General features: G+C 41.1%; 1 protein-coding gene across 1 annotated transcript in view; it reads left to right on the top strand.

The window, feature by feature from the left end:
* NAV1 (neuron navigator 1) overlaps positions 1-23,230 on the top strand; it is a 166,574-nt gene that overhangs the window by 64,678 nt on the left and 78,666 nt on the right. Inside the window, 1 exon segment of the mRNA XM_070939887.1 lies at positions 7,554-7,919. Coding sequence (XP_070795988.1) covers positions 7,554-7,919 — 366 coding nt within the window.

Genomic DNA, 23,230 nt, shown 5'->3' with positions numbered 1-23,230 from the left:
CAATGTAATTTGGTGGAAAAAAGGCAAGGAATTGGCTGGCAAGGTGATCATTCTCCAAGCACATGGAAATGGTGATCAGATTATTTTTACCATGTTAGGGAATGAGGAGAAAACACAGTTACTATCAGCTCACTTTTCTGCTCAGTTCTATAGTTTAACTCTCTGGCATCCCAAATTACATTCTGAGCTTTGCACCAGAGTGTGGATACTGACTTTGCACCAGCATGAAAAGAGATGCTTAACCATAAAGCTTTAGTGTCTGACAGTGTGAATTTAGCTTCTTTTCTCAAGGAGCTTGGTAGCCCCAGGTTGAGTTTGAAATTACTAAAAGGCAGCTGGAATCATTTGAATATACTCTGCACATAAATCCAGAGATTAATTGCAGGTCACAGATTTTGTGTGTCTGTGCGTGTATTTGAGTGAACTTCAAGTAATAACTGACTGCTTCTCTAAATGCAGTGCTCCCTCAGTGTTGCTCAGTTGGTGTCTTAGTTTCTGTCTTGTTTTTAATACCCCACACCACAAAAAGGCCCACAATGCAAAATAGAAGTCTCACACTGACTGCCTCACTCCATGTAGGGTGGGAACTGGCAGATGAACTCCACCCAGATGAGTCACTGCAGCATGAGATCCAGCAAGGGAGGACTGCTGGGCTGCTTCCAGTTGATTTGTTTAGCTAAATGTGCTGGAGGTTGGATCAAGGGAGATTGCTTCATGGAAGAAATCCAAAACATTTGTTACTTCTATAGAAGGCTAGTTTTGAGAGAGCTCAGTTAGGCAAGAGGGAAAACATATGGATCTTGAGAGATGAGAAGATGCCAGTATAACAGAATCTCTGTGCATATCATTGGCTGCACGTGTGCTTTCTGCCAGATACCGATTCAAGGCAATCAGTTTCTTTAAGGATGTTTAACAGCTGCATTTATGCTTATGCCCACCAGAAAGCCAATCATTCATCCATTCATTGCTTGTGATGTGTGCAAGAACTAGGAAGAAGCAGGTTCTAAAGAGTAGCTATTTTAGTCTCTTGAAGTTGAACCAAGAAGAGTCTTGTGACACTTTTTGGTCTAACAACATAGGTAGTCATAGACTGTAATCTCTTCTTCAGATGCAGGGCAAGGATAGTCACTGTGAAAAAAAGCATTTTAAAGACATACCATTATCTTTAGAATAAAAAGATATGCACAGGCAGCACTACGTGTACATAAGCCTGTGACTTGAGAAGCATGTCATACTTTGATGAAATGACTTGTAGTCCACAAATCGTAAATTACTCTTTAAGGCCCACAATGCTTTTCTTTTTGTTTTGGAAGGCAAGATTAAAGTAATCTTAAATTCAATGTTATAATTCAATGATTAAAGGACATACAGCAGTAAAAGACATTGTCTCACATTCAAATTATAATTTATATTCTTTCACAGTGGATTTCATTGTTCTAAATTCATTTAGCTATAATCACATAGCGGTTTCTGTGTATTTTTTCTGTGTGTCGACTAGTCTTTAGATGACAGGTCAATGAATAGTGGTGTCTATTGCTTTCTTTTCTGTTTTCATTGTAGGTATTAAGAGTTCTTAGATCTAAAATCAGTGTGCTACACCCTAAACAATCATTTTTCTTCTCTCTTTGGATGCGTTAGGAAATAGCATCTTGACATTCAATTAGTCACAAGAAATAATAGTTAAAATTGAGTATGGTGACTCTTTCTCCCAGAATAATGAGTAAATAGTCAAGATTATTCATTTAGAAATGCTCATATATTGAATATAAAAGAAATGTCAACACTAAACCGCATGAATGTTGAGGTTCCTATTCTAGTTTGCCTTTTGCATTGGAACTCAAAGCTTTTCCTGAATAAAGTGTAAAGCAGGGGTGCCAAACTCACAGCTCACGGGCCGGATGTGTCAAGCGCTGGCCATGCCCACGCCTGGTTTAGCAAGGGGGGAGGAAATTTGTGATATGTCACATGATGACACTGTGACAACGTGAGTTTGACACATCTGGTATAAAGTCTTTACTAGGCTTCCACAAGCACAGCAGGAGTATGGTAAAAACTCTCTTTGAACATTATTTCTTCTCTGCTTACACCAGTATGCTTCCATATATAAAGAAACTGTATTAGAGGGGAATACCCATTGATAAACTCATTTTTTTGTATCAGCATTTTATTTATCTGAAGAATGTTCAGTGTGAAGTACACAAATTGATCATGTTCTCCTAAAAATAGGTGTAATAAGTAGGGAAGAGATGTAGTAGCCTTTACTACCTGGCAAGCTGGAGATACTATTATATTGGATATATTGTTTGAATGAATAGTAATTTCTTTGCCAATTTAAATTACTTACTTGAGAAATTAGTGCAGTTGAAGCATTCAAATAATAAATTCCTGTTTAAAATGTTCTAATAGATTTTTGTCAAGGCTGATGTGCTTGCCTAGAAAAGTCTGATGTTTAATCTAAACTAACCTTAAGCTAGGGGTATGACATTTCATTATATGTTGCCAGGAGATATTGAGGAAGTTCTTTTGGGGGAAAAAATGAATATCTGGGGATGTGTACATCAGTACATTGTACAAAATAATATATTGCTTTGAGTCAGGAGTTGGCACACCCATGCTTTTGTTGAAGGATTAAACCATTTAATAGAAGAATATAGCCCATGATCAAAATAATAGTGTGCCAAAAACTAGGCAAATATCAGTTGGTTCTAAAGAATAGGGATATTTAGTAATATAGCACTCATATTATTCCAATTTGCCCTTTATTTTAAGTTTAAGTTTTGTGTCTGCAAAATTAAGCCATTAATTAAGTCATTAAAAAAATTGAATCTTGAATTAAACCCACACACTCAACCACAATAGATGATAAGATGCTCCTTAATTGTGCACACTTTAGGGTGCATGGGACTAAATCACATTTTGAATGTGCCCTTAAGTAAAATATCCCCTGCAGATAAAATGTTTACCTATGCTACCATAGCGTCAGGTGGGAAGTCTAGGACCACATGTAAAGTTTTCATGCGTACATACAGGAATTTACTCAACTAAATTGTTAAACTACTTTTGCTAAAGAGGGGTTGCAGTTAGTACATTTGTGGCTACATAGAGACTCTAAGCTCACAGGTGGCACACGTAGCCATATCAGTGGGCACGCGAGCTCAGCTCCTGTGATGTGCGCGCCAGCCAGTTGATTTTCAGGCCTTCTGGGCCTACCAGAAGTAGGGAAACAGGCTGTTTCCTGTCTCCGGAGAATCTCGGGGATGGTGGTGGGGAAGGCCCATTTTGCTCTCTCACCTTCTCCAGGGCCTCTCTAGGAGTCTGGGGAGGGCGAAAATGGCCTCCCCCCCCAGAGGTCTTCTAGAGGCCGAAAACGGCCCATTTGACAACTTCCGGTCCCTCTGGAGGACCTCCGGGCCGGGGGGGAGAGGCCGTTTTCGTCCTCCCCAGACTCCTAGAGATCCCCTGGAGCCAGGTGAGAGAGAAGAACAAGCCTACCGGGCCATCATGTGCCAGGAGCGGAGGGAGGGGGGGTCACATGCTCATGCGTGGGGGCGGGATGCATAGAATTGTGGGTGTGGGCATGTGTGCGCGACCCTCCCTCCTGGCACACAATGGCAAAAAGGTTAGCCATCACTGCTCTAAGCTGATTCCTAGTTTGACTTCATCCCAGATTCTGCCATTCCTTCTTACAGCTATCTAAAATTATATAACAGATGTTGTCAGAGCTGCTCCTTAATGCCTTTAGTTTCTTCTCTGTTTAGTGCTACTGAAAATTGTAATCGATATCCTAAATAGGTTTTACAGGGATTTTTTTAAAAAATCAAGAAAAAATTCAGACTTTAACACTTAGGAAAAAGTGAAATTCCAGACCTTGACCACATGATAGAATCATCCCTGTTTTGCGTTACTGCTCACCGTCTTCAGTTCTTCACTCCCCAGGCAATATCTTGGCCATTCCTGTCACTAGAGCTTCAGGACAGCTTCTTGTGTCCTAAATAAAACTCATATAAAATAGCCTAATTATTCCCCTCCAGCTCTTATATACCCTGACTCACTTTCCATGAGATGGATGGCCATATAAATGAAGGAATAAATAAATATAATAATTGTTATTAATTTTTGCTAAAGTAACTTTTGGTATTGAAGGAACACCTATATATAGTAAATAGATTTTGAAAATGGTGATTAATATTCTATCTTCTTTTTTTAAAAAGAGTTACACTTTGCTGCTTAAAAACACGTTATGTATGAAATCTAGATATGCTAATTTTATTTTCCTGCTATTAAAATTGTTTCACGAAGCTTCTGCCATTTGAAGGCAAGTAATCAACCAGATAGAAGAACCAATTTTATATACAACATGATGCTGCAAAGGCTTATGATATCCTTGTGGTGCTGCGTTGCTAAAATCAGAAGACAGATGGAAAATGAAGGGATTCTCCTATTGAGAATTTGGAGTGTGTGAACTTTACTGCCTGGCCATGAGACTGAGCTAAAAGACAGGGTTTCAGAATGGAAACCACTGAGGTAGAATAGGCAGAATAGGTAGAATAGCAAAAAAAATTTTTTGCCAGCAGGAGGCTCCCTTTTAAAGCTGGAAGTGTAAAAAAAACAATTTATAATACCGCTAAGATATTATTTTAGGTTGCTGTAGGAGCTGTTCTCATTTCTGGGAAAATATAATGGTTTCAATAGTTTGGGGGAAAATATAGAAACAATTATTTAGATCTAAATGCAAGGTCAGAAGATGTGGAGAGACCTAGCCCATAGAATCACCAAGAGTCGGACACCTGACTGAATGGATAATATCATCATCATTTAGATATGTCTTCAGCTTTAATAAGAGTACATGTACCACCTGAGGAGCATGGATAGAAATTTATTTTTAAATGTGATATATTTTTATTAGCATTTAATTTCAGTTCAGTCATCTAAGCTCTGTTATTAATGTAATTACTAAAACTGTACATGCAGGCTTTGTGGCCTGACTCCATTCTCTCCCCATGTTGTGAATCCATTCCAGATATGGTTTCAGTTATCAATTTGTATTTTATGTCTGGTGATGGGTTTATTGAATCTAAATGAAATGCATGCCTGGGAGCTAGAATATCAGCAGGGCCCATTAACTCTAATGTTTGCCCTTATTTGTAATGGAAACGTAATGTTATCAGCTGGCTTGATCAGTCTTTCCTACATTTTACACACTAGTTCCAAGGCCTAGTTTTTATATCACTGTCCATGGTATGCCATGAATTAAGAGGAGTACTTAAACTGTAAGTTGTTATTCATCTGCATTTGTGCCACGGCTATTTAAAGCCTGTGATTAATAGTTATTCAAGTGCTCACTAAGAGATAATGATCTGCACTGGTTCTATTCAGAAGGCATAATGGTTTTACTGACAGTGTGGGTGAAAGAACAGCTTAGCTTGCTCCTTTGTAAAAGAATAATGTCAACGTGAAAATGCATTTCAGTACTAAGGAAAAAGAATATTCGTACTTTATTCCAATAATATAAAGAAAAAGGTTCAAGAAAGGCAAAAAAGAAAAGGCAACTGTGTGTGAGTATGGTGGCTATATAAATTTGTTTGATAAATAAAAACAAACAAATGTGTGCTTATTATTCTTCCCAAAAATCATAGATCCATATATAGAGGATTCTTCAGTTGAACGATAAAGAGTTATCTTATCAGTGAGATGTGTGGCATATAAATTTAATGCATAAATCAAAAGTGGGTCCGACAACTGCTTAGTATGGGGAAGTTGCACTCTCATATTTCATTTGGGATGAAAATTTTGGGGTTTTGGTACCTTCTGATGAAATAACTGATTTTCTTTGGCCAATTAACAAGTTGGATGGCTGAATTGTAGTGCCCAACAATAAGTTTCCCAACCCTGTATATGTAAAGGAATTATCAGCAAAATACAACATCACAAAGGAGTGCACAAGCAGTGGCAGTAATATTTGATGCATTTGAGAAGTCAGTTTCATTTCTCTAGATATAAACTATAACAAATCTATAAAAGGAGAGATGTATTATCACATTCATAACTCTAATATTATCATAGCAGCAGCAGCAGTTACATTTATAAGCCCAAGAAATTCTATGTCTGCTTTAAAGACAGGCACTGTATTCAAACCCCCCTAAAGCACCAAATACTTTATAGTGCTAGAAAAAGCCCTAGAAAATATACCCATAATTAGACACAGAAATATGAACAGTTTGCAAGACTGTTGTATTTTGCTGATAATTACAGCATCCATTGCGAAGTTGAGCTTCACCGGGCAGTTGAACATTTGAAGCTGAAGATAAAGATATAAGACAAGCTTTACTAAATTAGACCAATGGTCTATCTAATACATTGTCCTGCTTTCCTCAGTAGCAAACCAGACAATTTATGAGCAGGTCAGAGTTTTATCAGGATAATACTCCAACAGTTAAGCTCTGCAGGTTGGAAATGTTGGGAATTTTAGTCCCAATAAATATGGAGATACAAGATTGGGGAATGCTATTGTGCAGGAGAGATTTTTAAGTTTATTACGTGACATTGCAGTTCTTGTTGCAGTTCTAAAATGTCTGTGAAATTCTCCACTGACATTTCCTTCCTTCCTTCCTTCCTTCCTTCCTTCCTTCCTTCCTTCCTTCCTTCCTTCCTTCCTTCCTTCCTTCCTTCCTTCCTCTGGATTAAATAGTTTAAGTACCTGTCTGATTAGGTTGCTAAATTGGGACAGCGGACTGAAATCCAGGCAATCACTAGAGGGCAGTGAAGCGTTATCCTGCTGCCATCTACAATAGTGGACATCTGGATTTTTGGAGTTTAAATCTGATATCTTTCAGCCTGCATATAAAGTGCTATGATTTTGTGTGCATATAGCTCTTAGTTGGTGGTGTAAATGCAATCAAATTACTAACTTAAAAATCTTTAGGCACAGGTAGCCCCCACCAGACTTTTATCAATAAAAAGAAATCAAATCTGGTTGGTGGCCTGCTACAGGGCTTAGTACTACCGATGTGACATTGGTCAAAGATGGCACCTGGGAGAAAATGAAATGGTAGAGAGAAACAGACTATGGGTTAGTGCAGGAGACAGTTTCGCTGTTTACTGATCTGTGTGAGCAATACAGTAGAAAAGAGCAGGTAGAAAAACAGGTAACCTACAACACTTGTCTGTATCCCTTAAATCGCACCACAGGGCTTTGAGTTGCTACTGTTGTCCTTTTCTTGAACAGTGGCTTTGAAAGAAAATCTTGGGCAGGAGAGCAGGACTGCTCCTTTCAAGGTAACCCCTAACTCTTTAACCTAGTATTTCTCAACCTTGACATGGTTAAGTGGGGAATTCTGGACATTGAAATCACATGTCTTGACCATATGAAACCACATGTGGTCAAGATTGAGAAACACAGTTTCAGCCAAAAACTAAGGTCTGGAAAAAGGCCCTATCTGAGAGGTTTGCCTTGCAACTCAGATAAGTCTACTCTGGATTTTGAAAAATGTCTTGCTGAATCTCATCCCTCGTTGGTCTAATTTTCCACCTTTTTTTCTTCTCTCTTCTTGCAGCTCGTTGGAGATGACGTGCTATGATAGTGATGAAGCCAATCCCCGCAGTGTATCTAGCCTGTCCAACCGTTCGTCCCCTCTCTCATGGCGGTATGGTCAGTCCAGCCCACGCCTGCAAGCCGGAGATGCTCCTTCGGTCGGTGGGGGGTGTCGCTCAGAAGGCACTCCTAGCTGGTACATGCATGGGGAACGAGCTCATTATTCCCACACCATGCCCATGCGCAGTCCCAGCAAGCTCAGCCACATTTCCCGTTTGGAGCTGGTGGAATCCCTTGATGCTGATGATGTTGATCTTAAATCTGGGTACATGAGTGACAGTGACTTAATGGGCAAGACAATGACTGAAGACGATGATATCACCACAGGGTGAGTACCTTAGCCCTCTAGAAACATCAGCTGGCTATTTAAAATTAGGCTTGATGTTCTGTATATAGCAATATCCAAGGCAGATAACAGCCATGTTAATAGGTTATATTTCTGTATTTTTTTCTTCCCTTTGCTATGCAACTATTTCCTTGGCAGGTTAGTGATAAATACCCAAGACATGCAATAGAGCCGGATACATTTGTTGAAAATGTTTTTTGGTAGACAGGGATTTAGATAAGGACATTTAGTGGATTATTACTTCCAAAGAAAAAAAGGAGCTTGTCCAATGTGATATTGTTAGAGCTGATTCATCCAGATGGATAAAGCCCAGTGATCATATGGAACACATGTTTCTAGTCAAATGTTTCACTGACAAATGATATTTTCAAGCCTAAATACCTTATTTGAAGAAGAAATGCAATACTTTAGGACCAGTTGTTTAGCAGCTAACCATTCTGGAAAACACAGTTTTACCAAGTGAGCATTTTTAAAAGGATGAGTAACACATGATCTGTCTTGCACCATGTGGTAACCAAACTGTGGCTTATTAAACTGTGACTGGGTTAACTCAACCTATTGATCCATAAACAGTAAGCTAAAAACAAAGAAACCATATTATATAGCTCAGTGTGATGCATGAACCAAGATGTGTAAATATTTTATAACTGAAATGCTACCTTTTCTGTCCGAAATTTGCTTGCATTGTTTTATCATTTCTTTTCTCCATGCTCTATATTTCTTACCTTTAAAGAATGACAATGGATGAAGGAATTTGGGTAAAATGGGATGAAAGACTCAATATTTACTGTTTTTAACTTTTAAACTCATAACATGATCTCTAGGGTTGTCTCATGGGTACAGTATGTGTCATAAAAATACTATATAAAAATGCTATATATAAACTGTATGAAGTCAAACATAAAGATTTAACTGATGTTGCATCCTATCACTTTTAGCATCTCGTATCTGGAAAAACATACTCTAAATCATAATCTGAAATAAGCAAACTTTAAAGGGGGTATTAATAGTAATTTGAATTTTGAATAAATTATATTTTGATCCATTGCATCCTATGATTTTATTATATTGGTAACATTTGTTAATACAGTGTTGAGCGCAATAAAAACTATGTGTTGATTTTAATATTGTGCTCAGTGTTGGGTTGCTTGGAAATGAAGGGTCTTGTTTTTCTTTGGCTGATACCTCCAGCCAAAGAGAGGTCAGAGAGAGATGGATACTGACATAGTGAAATATTATGTCATACATTTTCCATTTTAAAAGTTCCAGAGCTCCATCAAGGGAAGGGATGTAGACATGGTCCTAAAATATATATATTATAGGAAATTGTGCTGAAGAATCCTTGTTGATCACAGAACTTTGGTCTACAGATGTGATTGTGACAAGTTTTGAATCAATTATGAAGCCTCTTAACATTGCTATTATTAGAATATAGAATAAACAAGGTAATCACTAATACAGATCAGGCAGAAATAGGCACTATGTGACTGAAGTGTGGTTTCCCTATGGAACATCAAGACTTCTTGTGAAGTGATGAGTAGCTTTGAGTTGCCAACAGGTCTTTCTCTTGATCTTTGCTTGGTAAGTTTTTCCTCTCTATGAGAAAAAAATGCCATCTCTTAATTTTGGGGCAAATTAAGTGATAACATAGTTTTAATCTAAACATTCTTGCTAGGAAAAAGATAATCAGTGTTTTTGGAATCAGACTATGATATCATCAGTTCATGGTACTGATTATCACATTTAAAGTCCTGAATGGATGGTGCCTGTTTATCTCTGGGAGTACCTCTCCTTGAGGATATCTGTCCAGCTCACCAGCTTGAACAAGATGAGTATGCATCAGGTCCCTTTCCTTAAATGTTGTCACCTGGTGAGACCTTGGAGATATCCCTCCCCTATAGGTGTCCCGGCCCTTTGGAACTCAAGCCCTCTTCAGATCTGGAAAGCATCTACCATTTTAGTAATCTGGAAGATTGTGAAGCCCTGACTGTTCCCCCAAGTAGCGGAGTTGATAAGTGTTATGGCACTGTGATGGGAAATGTGCTTCTTTGTGCATGAGTGATGTGATTGGTTTATTGTTTTTATTGATTTGGTTGTGAGGCAACTGGTAGTATTACATATACAATAAGATAAGCAGCCATATAAGTATTAAAATAAATAAATTACTCTTTTATTGTATTATAAACTACCCTATATATAGATTATATAGAGTATATATAAAATATTCTTTTTATAACTATTGCTTTTGTTTTCTTTTTTCTTCTCTTTTCCCTTTTTTGTATTTGTTTTTTTTAAAACAAAACAAAAGAATAAACTAACTAAACTTCCAGAGCAATGTTTTTTTAAAAAATCCATTTTTTTAAACAACTGCAACTTTTTAAATTAACAATCATAGAAATGTGGATTTGGAGTAATTACTGCTGTGTTCTGAATTAAGGGACATTCTCTTCAAATAAAAGACAGCAGCCCACATGTCTATTGTAACCTAATTATTTAATTACTTGCAGAGGAAATGTCTCATTGAACATGGGATAGTGGCATGGGACAGAAAAGTTATGTGATGTCACCATTGATATGAAACAGGGGATTGGCATAATCAATATGCTGATGATGTGCAACTATACATTCCAACCTCAGGCTGCACAGGTGAAGCTGTCAGTGTACTAACCCAGAGTCTAAGGGCTATTTGGGTCTGGTTGGGTAGGAAGAGATCAGCTCAATCCTCAGAAAATTGAATGGCTTGGCTGTTTGAGCTTCCTGAGTTAGGGATATTTTCAGCATTAGTCATGGATTTTGAGACTGGTATGCAATTTGGGGCTCTTCTGGACATGCAGCAATTCCTCAATGATTAGGCAGTAGCTGTGGCCAGGAGAGCATTTGCAGAGATTCATCTGGAGGCTGTTTGGGTTTGAATGGGGTGGAACAGACTTTGGCTCAATACTAACAAGACAGAGTGGCTATGGCTGTGGTTGTATGGACCCCAATGTCAGGGATATTACCATTGAGTCGTGGTAATGCAGTGGTTAGAATGCTGTACTGCAGCTACTTCTGCTGCCTGCTGCCTGCAGTTTGGCAGTTCGAGTCTCACCGGCTCATGGTTGACTCAGCCTTCCATCCTTCCAAGGTGGGTAAAATGAGGACCCAGATTGTTGGGGGTAATATGCTGACTCTGTAAATCACTTAAAGAAGGCTTTAAAGGCTTTTTAAGTCTAAGTACTATTGCTATTGTTGGTCTTGAATGAGAATGCATTTCCCCATTCAAGACTGGCACACAACTTGGGGGTCCTTCTTCAATTACAGCTGTGGGCAGGAACATCTTTGCACAGGTTCATCTTGTATGCCAGTTGTACCTTTTCCTAAAGGCCCTTCAGATAGTTGCTTATGCTCTGATCACCTTATGATTGGATTATTGCAATGTGGTCTACATGAGGTGCACTTACAGATGACCTGCAAGATACAGCTGGTTAAAAATGCAACCACATGAGCAATAAAGGGCATTTCTTGGTGTATCCATGTGTTATCATTGCTACATTGCATTGTCATTTTATAGGACCAAGGAAGAAGTATGCCTTTCTGTTGTGTCTTCCACCCCGTACAACAGCATCTTCCCTGAGACAGAGACAGGTTTCTAGCAAGTTTGAAGTATGGAGTCCTGGCAACTGCCTGGACACTTTCTTGAAGATTTCTTGGCAAGATTTTGGAAATGGCTTGCCATGGCCTTCTTCCTACGGCTGAGAGAGAATGTTCTAGGGTCACCCAGCTGTCTTTGTGCCCAAGGCAAGATTAGAAGAGTCTCTGAGTTTCTAGCTTTGTTTCTTAACCACTACATCAAAATTCCTCTCAGTCCCTATAGTTTTCTTGACAAGATATCGGAAGTGGTTTGTCATTGCGTTTTTCCTGGGGCTGAGGATTCATATTTTAATTTCTACTGAGAATTGAAATGCAAGCGTCTTAAAGTTGTCAGGTTTGAGAAACCCTGATCTAGAGGGCAGTTCTCAATTCACTTTATTTTTTCTCCCTGTTTAAATCTACTGCAGCTGCCTCTAAAGGCACCTGCAGCACCAAAGACATCTCTCTCAGTCAGAGACTTAGGTCATTTTTAAATAACTAAAACTTTGACAATTACCCAACTCTTCTCATTGCACAGTTAAAAGGCAACCAAGATTGAGAGGACTGTTCAGCCTAAATCAGTATATTAAAAACACAACTCAAATGGGCCAATTTATTTGTTTGCAAGTCTACAAGGCTTGCAGAAAATTGGCAGACATTCAGGACTTGTTGTTCCCGCCAGTGGATGAGCACAGAAATGTTTCAGTCTAAGCTTGTCTGCGCGCCAGTAAGAAGTGTTTCTCCTGCCCTCTCAGTTTTGAGCTAAAAAAATTCTTTTCTCCTGTCAAAAATGAAAAAAGCCCACACATTTGATAGGCTTACATTAACGGAAGGCATTGAGCCACTGAGGTACTGTAACTATATCTGAGTCCATTTGCACAGACCCAATATCCAACTCAGTTTTCAGCTTTTCCCCAAAAGTGTCATAGTTCCCTTGTTTTACTTTTTATTCTTGATATAACAAACAAAGAAAAGTTGCATTTAACCAGAACAAAAATAATTATGTCTTTATATTTTTAAAAAATGATTCATTGGGAGAAACAGAAGCCAAGATATAAGCCCTATGATAAAGCTACAAACCTAAAAGAACTAAAAGTTGTGGTTTTGAAAAAGGAAAAGTTGAGAATGTATTCATCCAGAACACAAGGCTGAGAAATATCTCTTTACTGCCAGGAGTAAGGCTACACTGTTGGCAGTAATATTGATTTAACAATTATTAGTGTAATTAAATTTATCTTTCATTTCTCCCCAAGTATTAGGAATTACTAATTAGAGTTATACATAAAACAAAACTGCATATGTATCATTAATATTTATGTTATTTATCAAATTTATTTGCCGGCCATCTCTTAGTTCCAGCAACTCTTAGTAGAGTCATTTGTCCTATAAAGTGGCAAATGAATGAGAGACCATTGAATCATTTCCCATATTCTTTTTTTTCTTTTTACTAATACTTTATTATTATATTTTTAAAAAATCCTCTCAAAGTTTTTATTCATACAACAATGTCATGAAGTTTGTTAAGGTAAAAAAAGTGAGTTTCATGGTCGGTGAATCTCATTACTATTGTGTCTTCTATTTAATATTAATTATATGGTTCTTTTTATTTTATTCTCTATAGTTTTTTTCTTTATTATTTATTTATTTATTTAGCAAATGATGAGAATATGACAGAAGAAAAGCAAACATTTTTCCTGTTAGTGATGCTTTTAATGCTTTTATCCTCATTTATATGCTGAAGCTAAGGTTACAGTAGGGGTCTGCAACCTTAAACACTCAAAGAGCCATTTGGACCCATTTCCCACAGAAAAGAAAACACCGGGAGCCACAAAACCTGGGTGGGCGTTGCCAACTCAACATCACTCACTTCCACCAGTCACATGACCTCCCTAGCCATGCCTACCCAGTCGGTCATTAGGGCAGAGAACCGGTTGTTAAAAAACGCCGAGAACCACAAAACCCTTTTGACATCTCTCGCTCCTTCCCTCCCCTCTCTCTCCCTCTCTTCCCACCTCTCACTCTTTATCTCTCTATGTCTCTCTCTTGTCCCCTCTCTCTGTATCTCTCTGTCTCTGCCCCGGCCACTTCTCCATCACCTGCTGTCGCCCTTACCTTCTCAGGCCAGGCAAGGAGTGACTGGGAGGGGAGGGCGAGTGGCAGAGCCAGCCAATGGTGGGATCACCCGACAGGGAGCCACAGCAGAGGGCCCAAAGAGCCGCATTTGGCTTCGGAGCTGCAGGTTGCTGACACCTGGGCTTAGTATTTTCTCTGTTGCAATAGATGATGGTTTATAGTTGGCCAAAGACCATTATAGTTTTGAGCCAATATTTATGTATTTATTTGCATTTGGTTTTATTGAAGTGGTAGGGCTCTTGTTGATGAATATGCACACATGTTCAGATCTTAATAATTGAAGAATGTGATATTATTCTACTCTATTCTATCTGCTCTTTGTGATTCTTTGGCAACGAAGAGAATAAGAAGGTAGCTGCAGGAGGCAAGATGGTGACCAGCAGAAATTCAGAAGAACTGTCTGTTTTGGTGTGAACCTGCTCAGCCACTTCTTAAAGTGAGGCTCTCTGAAAGGTGCTCTAGTATTTGTCACTTGGGAATGTAGGAAACAGGCTTAATGCGTACAGTCCTCAAATTTAACAATACATATATTTTAACTGATGTTTAACTCTATTGTTGTTTATTTTGCTGCTGCTACTATAAATGTTACAATCACCTTTATTATTAGGAATATGGCAGAGTTTGTCTCACCTACTCTAAACCGTAGTTTTAAACTTAGGAAATTTTACAAGAGTTTGAGTATAAATTCATGGAACATGAATTTTATGGAATCTAGCAGACCAAGGCGTTTTGCTAAAAAGTTTTTTCTTTTCTTTTCATTGTGCACATGATTTCTGACTTGTTTGCAACCTAGTACTTAATTTGGGAGTGCCTAAAACATGTCAAGCAGCAGGGCAAGTTCAAAAAATTGCTCAGTGGCTTTCTTCCCCAACCTTTTGAAAAGAATCCAGCTCGCCTGTATTTTTTTTTTAAGAATGCAATCACAGCTGCACCCAAGGTTTAATTTGAGGATGGTGCATAGTAACAGAACTAATTATATTGTACTTAATATTTAAAATGTATTACATACCAAGACCATATTTATATCTGCCAGAGCTATGACACACTGAAAATAATTAAGGTGAAGTACAGTACTTTAAATCTGTGCAAGTACAATATGTATGCATTTTTTTTAAAAAAACCCACACATTATTTTTTCCCAGATTACCCTGTAAATTATTAAGATAAATGCAACTCTTAAAGCAGGTTTTGGTAGTACGAAATTTATGAAAGTGTAAAAAAAAAAAAAGAAAGAAAAGAAAAGACTGCTTTAATGAATAGCGGGGTTGTTCAGCATTTGCATGAGGTTCAGCTTAAGATATAATTATTATTTGCTTCTTTCTATCTGCACCTGAAGACCTTGAGATCAGTGGCGACCTTATGATGAGTGAACTTCAACTCCCAGAATTCATGCTGGCTGGGGAATTCTGGAAGTTGAAGTCCATACACCATAGAGCATAGGTCAATAGTTACACTAAACAAATGCCCTTCTCCAGAATGATTAGAATTAAACACAAAAGATGAAATGTGGAGTGAAACTGGAATGAAGGAATTACTAAAGATCTTTTCTATAGAAAGGAAAATGCAGCAAGTTTGAATATAAAATGAAAGAGATATCACTTGTTTCATGTTCCCAAGAAAACTTTTGGCAGAATGTTGATTGAAAAGGGTACAGGATGGCACAATAAGTAAACTCTGGGAATTTGAAGTCTGCAGAATGTACCAGTTTTTTGCACTTCAACAGGTCATGGAAAATATATGAGTGTGAAAAATAAAGCTTATTATGCATTTGTTGATTTAAGGAATTGCATGATAACATTGAATAAGCTGGAATTAAGGAATATTTATAGAGTTGAAAATTGTTTGCTGAATTCAGTAAAATGCTTTTCATTTCTTTGACTTACCATTTCTTACCTCCTTTCTGCATAATGTTATTTGCCCCAAAAACGATTGGCATGGAAAGGCATGTATGTAGCGATAATACTATTAAGTCAATGTTTTGTACTGGCTCTTTTACTATATTAGTAGGGATTTCCAGTGAGTTCCAAACTTATTCTCACTAAAGAAAAGGTTGTGTGTGAAGATGTTTGCCTCCCTTGGTCACTCTGTTTTTGACTAGAGGGCTCTTGTTACATAACTATTGGTTACTGAGGAGAAACTGCCAAGCATTATATTTCAATGTCTCGCTCTCCAAAGATGTGAAAGTCAGCTAATTCAATGTCTAAGCCAGGATTCCCTAAAATTTATAAGAATGCAAGTCCAACATATTTAGTGAGCTGCAGTCTGAGTTAAGCTCTTTAAATAGCCACCTGCACTCGTTCAACTGCTTCTGCCTTTAATTTGTCCTTCCTGCATTGCATGTTGTGGTTTTAAATGCTGACCCAGCAACAAACTAAAGACCTTCTGGTTTTGATTTGCTGATTTTGGAGATGCTAAGGGAGTGATGATAATACAGAAATGGATTATGAGTTTTACATTCAGATTTAAGTAGTGATCTATGGCTGTATTTCATAGGGACAAAATATATTTCTTCATTTGCGGTGACTCACAAAACTGAATGTTCTTCTCTGAATCTAAGGGGAATTGATCCTGTTGTGCTCAGCAGCTGTTGCTTTTGGAATTCCCGTTGAACACTGCCCTTTTCTTCTACAAAAATAAAAACAAATTTACAAACAACTCCATTAAGCAGGATAAGAGGGGAGGGTCTATGTCTAACACCCTCGACTTCCAAAATGAAAACATTTTTGTGCTATGAATATAACGTTATGGTCATATCTATACTAGATAATTTGAAGACAGAAGTACACATTGTAATTTCACAATTCTTCTATAGATTGACTGAAAAAAATTACCTATATCAGAATCAGAAAATTGACATTGTGTCCAAAATGATATTCATGATATCACCAACAAAAGATCTGGTTGGAAGTTTATACTGGCTCTTAATCACGGAGAAGCTGTGGATGGGAGAAGTGTGTAATGTTGAGTTCGCCATGCTTTCTGAGTTGATTATTGGGAGTATATGTGTGATATGGGGAAGATATTTTTCTATCTTGGCCCTGATCCTACAGAAGGTCCACTTCTTCCTTAATGTCATATGTGGACTTACTAGATAATTTTTTTTTGCTTCTCCTCTTCACTGTCACCGTCATTCATTTTCTAGTGTCTAGAAAAAGAGGACAAGTGAGGCCATGGGAGTTTTGGAAAGTGGGCCTTATCAGGTGCCAAACATGACACCAGTTTGATAAGGCTGTGATTGTTCAGCTAGAAGGATATGTTATTCTGGAGAATCTGATCATATTTAAACAAAGGATCATAAAGTAGTTCTTAATTGCCATATAAACTGTAGATATTAGGCTATAAAAGGAAGGTCCTCGTTTGATATCATGTCAACTTCAGAATCAGTAGACTTAGTACCATTTTATTTTATATATTCAACTGAAATCTAGTGTTGTTTGTCTTTACTTTCTCTTCTGAGATAGGAAAATCAGATTACCATCAATAAATACAGGAGTTATGTTCATGCTAAGGAATGATTAATCTTAAGCAATTTCTACCTTTAAAATGTATGTATATGTGTATGTGTGTATGCATGTATACACACACATACAAGCTATTTTTTAAAATTGCTACTAGAGTTATATTTCTTACTTAGGGCGGTATCCGATCATGTATGTGGATTCTAGAACAGTATTTCATTTCTCTCTGAAAAAGGAAACAGTCTATTTTATTCCCTCACATGGATGATGTTACCCAATTGAGTAATGAAACATCTACAAGAAAACAATCAAACTCAGAGAGCACCAACAACTTCACACTTCAACCCTACATATGTTCTCTTCTATGAGTCATTTTAAGATGCATTTCAAGGGATAAAGGTAAAGATAAAGGTAAAGGTACCCCTTGCACATATGTGCCAGTCGTTCCCAACTCTAGGGGGCAGTGCTCATCTCCATTTCAAAGCCGAAGAGCCAGCGCTGTCCAAAGACGTCTCGTGGTCATGTGGCTGGCATGACTAAATGCCAAAGGTGCACGGAACGCTGTTACCTTCCCACCAAAGGTGGTCCCTATTTTTCTACTTGCAGTTTTACGTGCTTTCGAACTGCTAGGTTGGCAGAAACTGGGACAAGTAACTGGAGCTCACTCCGTTACGCAGCACTAGGGATTTGAACCGCTGAACTGCCAACCTTTCGATCGACAAGCTCAGCGACTTAGCCACTGAGCCATCGCGTCCCTTTCAAGGGATAGTGATCCCCAAATCAATTTACGGAGGTTTACTCTCACTTTGGTCCAGTATGTAGTTTAAAACCATAAAGCTGAGGAAGACAGGCAAAGGCTGAATTCCTGATTTAGTTGTAAAATTGTTCATTCCTCTGCTATTCCACTATCTCTCCTGGCTTTAATTGCTTTATCTACTTGTTTTTTTCTATCTGTCAGATGATAGGGAACCATCTTGGTAGTAAATATACGTGCTTGGATTTTTAATATAGCCTCCTTTTACATTCCTTACTCATAATCGGGAAGAAATTTCCTCATCCTTATTGCAGGTTTCCCTTGCTTTATATGTACATGTTGCTACCTGAATTTAGACAGTCACAACAAATGTGCACATCCTTTTGGGATGACAAGTCTCGTATTTGCAAACTCCTACATCGGTGTTCAAAGTAGAGGTTAATTTGTGACTGCAAATCCTTCTAACTTCTTAGTATTTAAATCTTATTTTAATATTAAAATAGAGCCTGGCACTCTTCCCTCTAGATTCTGCTCAGGTAATTCCTCACAGGTAGATATCACATCTTTGAAATATCAGTGGACATGACACACTGGCTCTGTGATTAGAAACTCCCAGGGTTCATTTTAAAATGTTTAGTTGCCACGCAGACAGGAATAGATGCCGTTCTGGACTGTGGTGTTGGAAAACCAGGAGTTAACTTCACATCAGTTTCCCAACTGAAATTATTTCCCTTCTGAGGTTATTTGCCTTATAAAAACATATAGGAAACCGTAACTTTTTAAAGCAGAGGAAATAACAGGCCTAGGAGGGGATTTTACTTTGGATAACAATAGGGTAGAGAAATATTAATTTATGTCCTTGCCTAAGTCCATACTCCAGGCTCTGACATATAGTACATGCATGCACACACTTACTTTCTTATATACAAACCCACACACAGAATCCTGATCACAGAATTAGAGACTTTTTCGCCATCTTCATTGTAAAATAGTATTATATTTTAGTTCTGTGACTTTTTTTTTAATGTTCAGATTTTAAATGCTAGCTTATCTGCATTAAAATTCGAGATAATTTTATGCATTTTGACTCACTAGTAGTGATAGTCAGGGAGGATCCTGATAGCTGCTTATCTTAAGTATCTTTTTGCATGGATATTATGATATATTACTTTTTACGCTTTATTTTTGTAAGTTTGCTACTGGGTGTAATTGTTTCTAAGTTCTGTTTGAGACTTAGCTGTTGCCATTTGATGAACTAGAACTCTTATCTAAAGATTTACTTCCTCTCTTTCTTCCTGTAGGACAGATGTTCAGTGGGAAAATTATTCAGCACCAAACTAGACCAGGTAGCCCTTGGTAAAAATATATTTCATACCCTTCTATTTTATCTATCTTTCTGTATTCTGAAGCTGTTCCTTCAACGTATGTGGGTAGGTTTCTAGGGAAGCGATTGTGACAGCGGTCAGGAGAGGGTTAACTACCCTGATCTGGCAAGGATCGAGTCAGGAAGTTAAGCTCCTCCTCCTGCTGCTCCCTCCAGCTTTCTGACTCGATCTGTGCAGATCAGACGCACTTAGCCATTCTCCTCATCGAGTCTATTAAATTACAGAAGGTTTCTTGCTTTGAGGTGCAGGCAGCGAGGGAGACTTCGCTCTCTTGCTGCTGGGGCCGCTTGCGGTCTTCGGGGATTGAGGCTGTTATCAGCGCCTCTCCCCTTACCGGCGAGTACGGCTCACGCCCAAACCCGCCGAGGGGAACTCCCTTTGAAGGTCGCAGTTCCCTGGCTGCTCGGCGGCTGAAAGCTTGATTGGCGGCTTGGATTCCGGTGAGCGGGGCTTTTCTCCGCTCCCGAAGGCACCTCGCGGCAGAGTAATCCCTCTGCCGCTATTCTCAGCCGCCCCTTCCGCTGCAGCCTCACTCTCCCGTTTCAAACTTTGCCGCCTGGGAGAACCATCTGCGCTCGCCGCGGATGTGATTGACAGCCCATCGGACTGCTTCCACAACGGTGACAGCGGTATTGTACCTGGCTGAGGGCCTTGCCTGGGGCTTACCGTGGGAGGTTTTTTTCCCTTTATCAGGGACAGTGTTTGGCGAGGTTTCTGGCTAACCGCCATTTGAGTGCCCCTTCGGCCGCCATTTTACTGCTACCTCGTGGCCCATTTGAGGCCCCTTCTAAGATGGCGTCTCGTACTTCGAAGTCAACTAAACGCCAGGCCTCTGAAGTTCCTGAGGCCGGACCTTCTTCGGCCCTACCTTCCAAGAGGGCCAAAAAGACTCACTCCTCCAGGGAGGATAAAAAGGCCGCTGACAAGGCCAAAGAAGAACTACGCCTTCATCAGGCGATCGAGCGTTCTATCCAGAAGGCCATTAGGGAGGCCTCAATTAGGGACGCTCCAGCACCATCTATGTCAGCCCCCCCTCAACCCCCGCTGGCACCCCAACCTCCCTCGGCTCCTCCACCTGAAACCTCTGGGGAGCAACCTCAGGCCTTACAGCCCCTATCTCCTGATGGGGACCATTCTCTTCCTCCCTTACAGGAGGATGTTTGTGAGGCCCTCTTCGGGCCACAGTCCGATTCACCTCCAACCCAGGGACAAACTGCAGTCTCCTCTACCCCCAGGGATGTCCCTAAACCCGTGGGAGTCCCTATCCCTGCTGGCTTGAATTTGACCCCAGAATTCCTGGACTTCTTTCAGTCTGCCATACAAAAAGGGGTGCAAGCCGAACTTCAGCGCAGAACCTCCTCCTGGGTGGGGGGTTCTGACTGTTCTAGGGCGGACCTAGAGGGTTCCCTATTAGAGGAGGCCCATCCTTCAGTGGGGGCCTATGCCCATTCGGGGGCTCCTTCCGTGCATCCATCAGTCACTGAGGACGATGGTAGGGACAGGGACCTGTCCGAGGATGAGGATTTAACACCTGATCAGCCATCCTTCATTGGATTATTTAAACCACAGCTTTTCAGGTCATTGTTACACAAGGCCAAATTGACCACTCGCCTGGGGAACCCCCCTGCCCCTTCCTCTTCAGGGGGCGATTCAGGGACTCCTTTACCCCTTTTTGAGGTTCCAGAAATCGAAACTGAAGAAATACCTGGGCCTAGACTTTTTAAAGACGTATTAAAGAAGCAATGGTCGGCTCCCTCATCGGGGCCTAACCCCAATCAGCTTGACCGGCGCTTCTATAATTTGGCCCCAGATTTGTCATCACTTCTTCAGGTCCCAACGGTTGATTCCCCGGTAGCGGCCCTTACGGCCCAAGCTAACGTTACGGGTCCTCCTGAGGACAACCTCCGCCCGGAGGATAAAAGGCTGGAGCAGTCCCTAGTGAAATCCCATCTGGCCTCAGCCTGGGCAGCTAAATCGGCCATGGCTTCATCTTTTTTTAATAGGGCATCGATTCTTTGGATCCGACAACTGCAGGATAGGCTCCCAGTGTCGGATACCAGGACCCATCAAGATCTGAACAAGATCTTGGCCGCTTTGGAATTCTCTGCGGACGCGACTCTCAATGCGTCTCGCTTTACGGCCAAAGCAATTGGTTCCTCCGTTACTGCCCGACGCCTTTTCTGGCTCCGCAATTGGCAAGCGGACGCCAGGTCAAAGTGGCGCCTCGCCTCTTCTCCCTTTGAGGGCCCCTCCCTCTTTGGGGCCCCGTTGGAACCTCTTTTGATAGAAACAAGGGACAAGAAACGTATCCTTCCCAGTGTCTCTAGAAGATCCGAGTTCCGGCGTTCCTTTCGCCCCTTTGACAATCCCTTCCCAGGGGGGCGGTCTCCTAGGGGTTTCCCCCCGCGATCCCGGCCTCCGGATCGCCAGGGATTCCAACCCCAGAGGGGTTTCTCCAGACGCCAGTTCCGCGGGGGCCGCGGTCGGCCCTTCCGTAGGTCCCGTTAACTGCACGTCCATCCCTCCCATTGGGGGCCGCCTGGCTCTCTTTGCCAGCCAATGGGAGGCTTCGTCATCGGACGCTTGGGTCCGGGAGACGGTTAGGTGGGGCCTCTCCCTAGAATTTCTCTCCATTCCCCCCTACAGGTTTCTCCGATGCCCTCTTTCCCGGGATCGGCAGAAACGGCTCCTTCTGGCGTCGGCCATCAAACACCTCCTTGATATCCGGGCCATCGAGCTGGTGCCACAGGAGCAGCATGGACAAGGTTTTTACTCCCGCCTGTTCGTCGTTCAGAAATCCTCGGGGGGCTGGAGAGCCATTCTGGACCTTAAGTCCCTGAACCGCTGGGTTCCCTACCGGCGGTTCAAGATGCAGTCTCTCGCCTCCATTCTGGAAGGCGTTAGGGTCGGGGATTTCCTTACGTCGGTCGACCTGACGGAGGCCTACCTACATGTCCCCATTCATCCGGCGTACATCAAATTTCTACAGTTTTGTCATGCGGGCCGTCATTACCAGTACCGTGCCCTTCCATTCGGCCTTTCCTCAGCCCCCCGGGTCTTTACCAAATTAATGGCCGCTCTTGCGGCGCACCTCCGAGCTCGACCAATTCGGATCCAGTGTTACTTAGACGATCTTCTCATCCTTTCGAGTTCAGAGGTGCGGGCACGTCAGGACCTGAATGCCACCCTCCAGGTCTTAGAGGCTCACGGTTTCTCCATCAATCGGACCAAGAGCCACCTGGTACCTACGACCCGCATCCAACACCTTGGGACTATCATTGATACGGTCGAGAGCAGGGTCTACCTTTCCGAGGAGCGACTGTCCAGCTTGCGGTCTCTGGTCAGCTCCGTTGCTCAGGGAGCTCCGGTCTCCCTGGCAACTCTTTTTCAACTCCTGGGAAAGATGGTCTCATGCATTGGCATCGTGCCGTGGGCCCGTCTCCACTGCAGGGCTCTGCAGTGGTTTCTTCTCCCGTACCAGAAGTCTCGTAATTCGGACTCCAATATTATGGTTAACCTTAACTCTTCTGTCATTCAGTCCCTCCACTGGTGGTCTTCCGGGGCCCTATCCCAGGGGAGGGAGTTCAGGGAGCCCAACCCAGTCATTCTAACTACAGATGCCAGCCTCTCTGGCTGGGGGGCCCACATCCAGTCCCGCCTAGCCCAAGGCCTTTGGTCCCCGCAGGACAAAGGCCACAACATAAATTGGCTAGAGCTCCGAGCCATCCACCTGGCCCTTCGGGTGTTCAGGGAGGTGGTGAGGGACAGGCATGTCATTGTCTGGACGGACAACGTGGCCGCCAAGGCCCATGTCAACCGCATGGGGGGAACACGGTCTCGCTCCCTCATGGAGGAGGCGGAGCGCCTGGGAGCCTGGGCGGAGGCCAACCTGAGGTCTCTCCGGGCCTCCCACATTTCGGGCCTGAGCAACACCCAGGCAGACTGGCTGAGCCG

The sequence above is a fragment of the Pituophis catenifer genome, unplaced genomic scaffold, assembly GCF_029215685.1.
Source record: "Pituophis catenifer annectens isolate HBS135680 unplaced genomic scaffold, rPitCat1.0.hap2 SCAF_3, whole genome shotgun sequence".
Classification (NCBI taxonomy): Eukaryota; Metazoa; Chordata; class Lepidosauria; order Squamata; family Colubridae; genus Pituophis; species Pituophis catenifer.
This window is presented reverse-complemented; position numbering and strand designations above follow the sequence as displayed.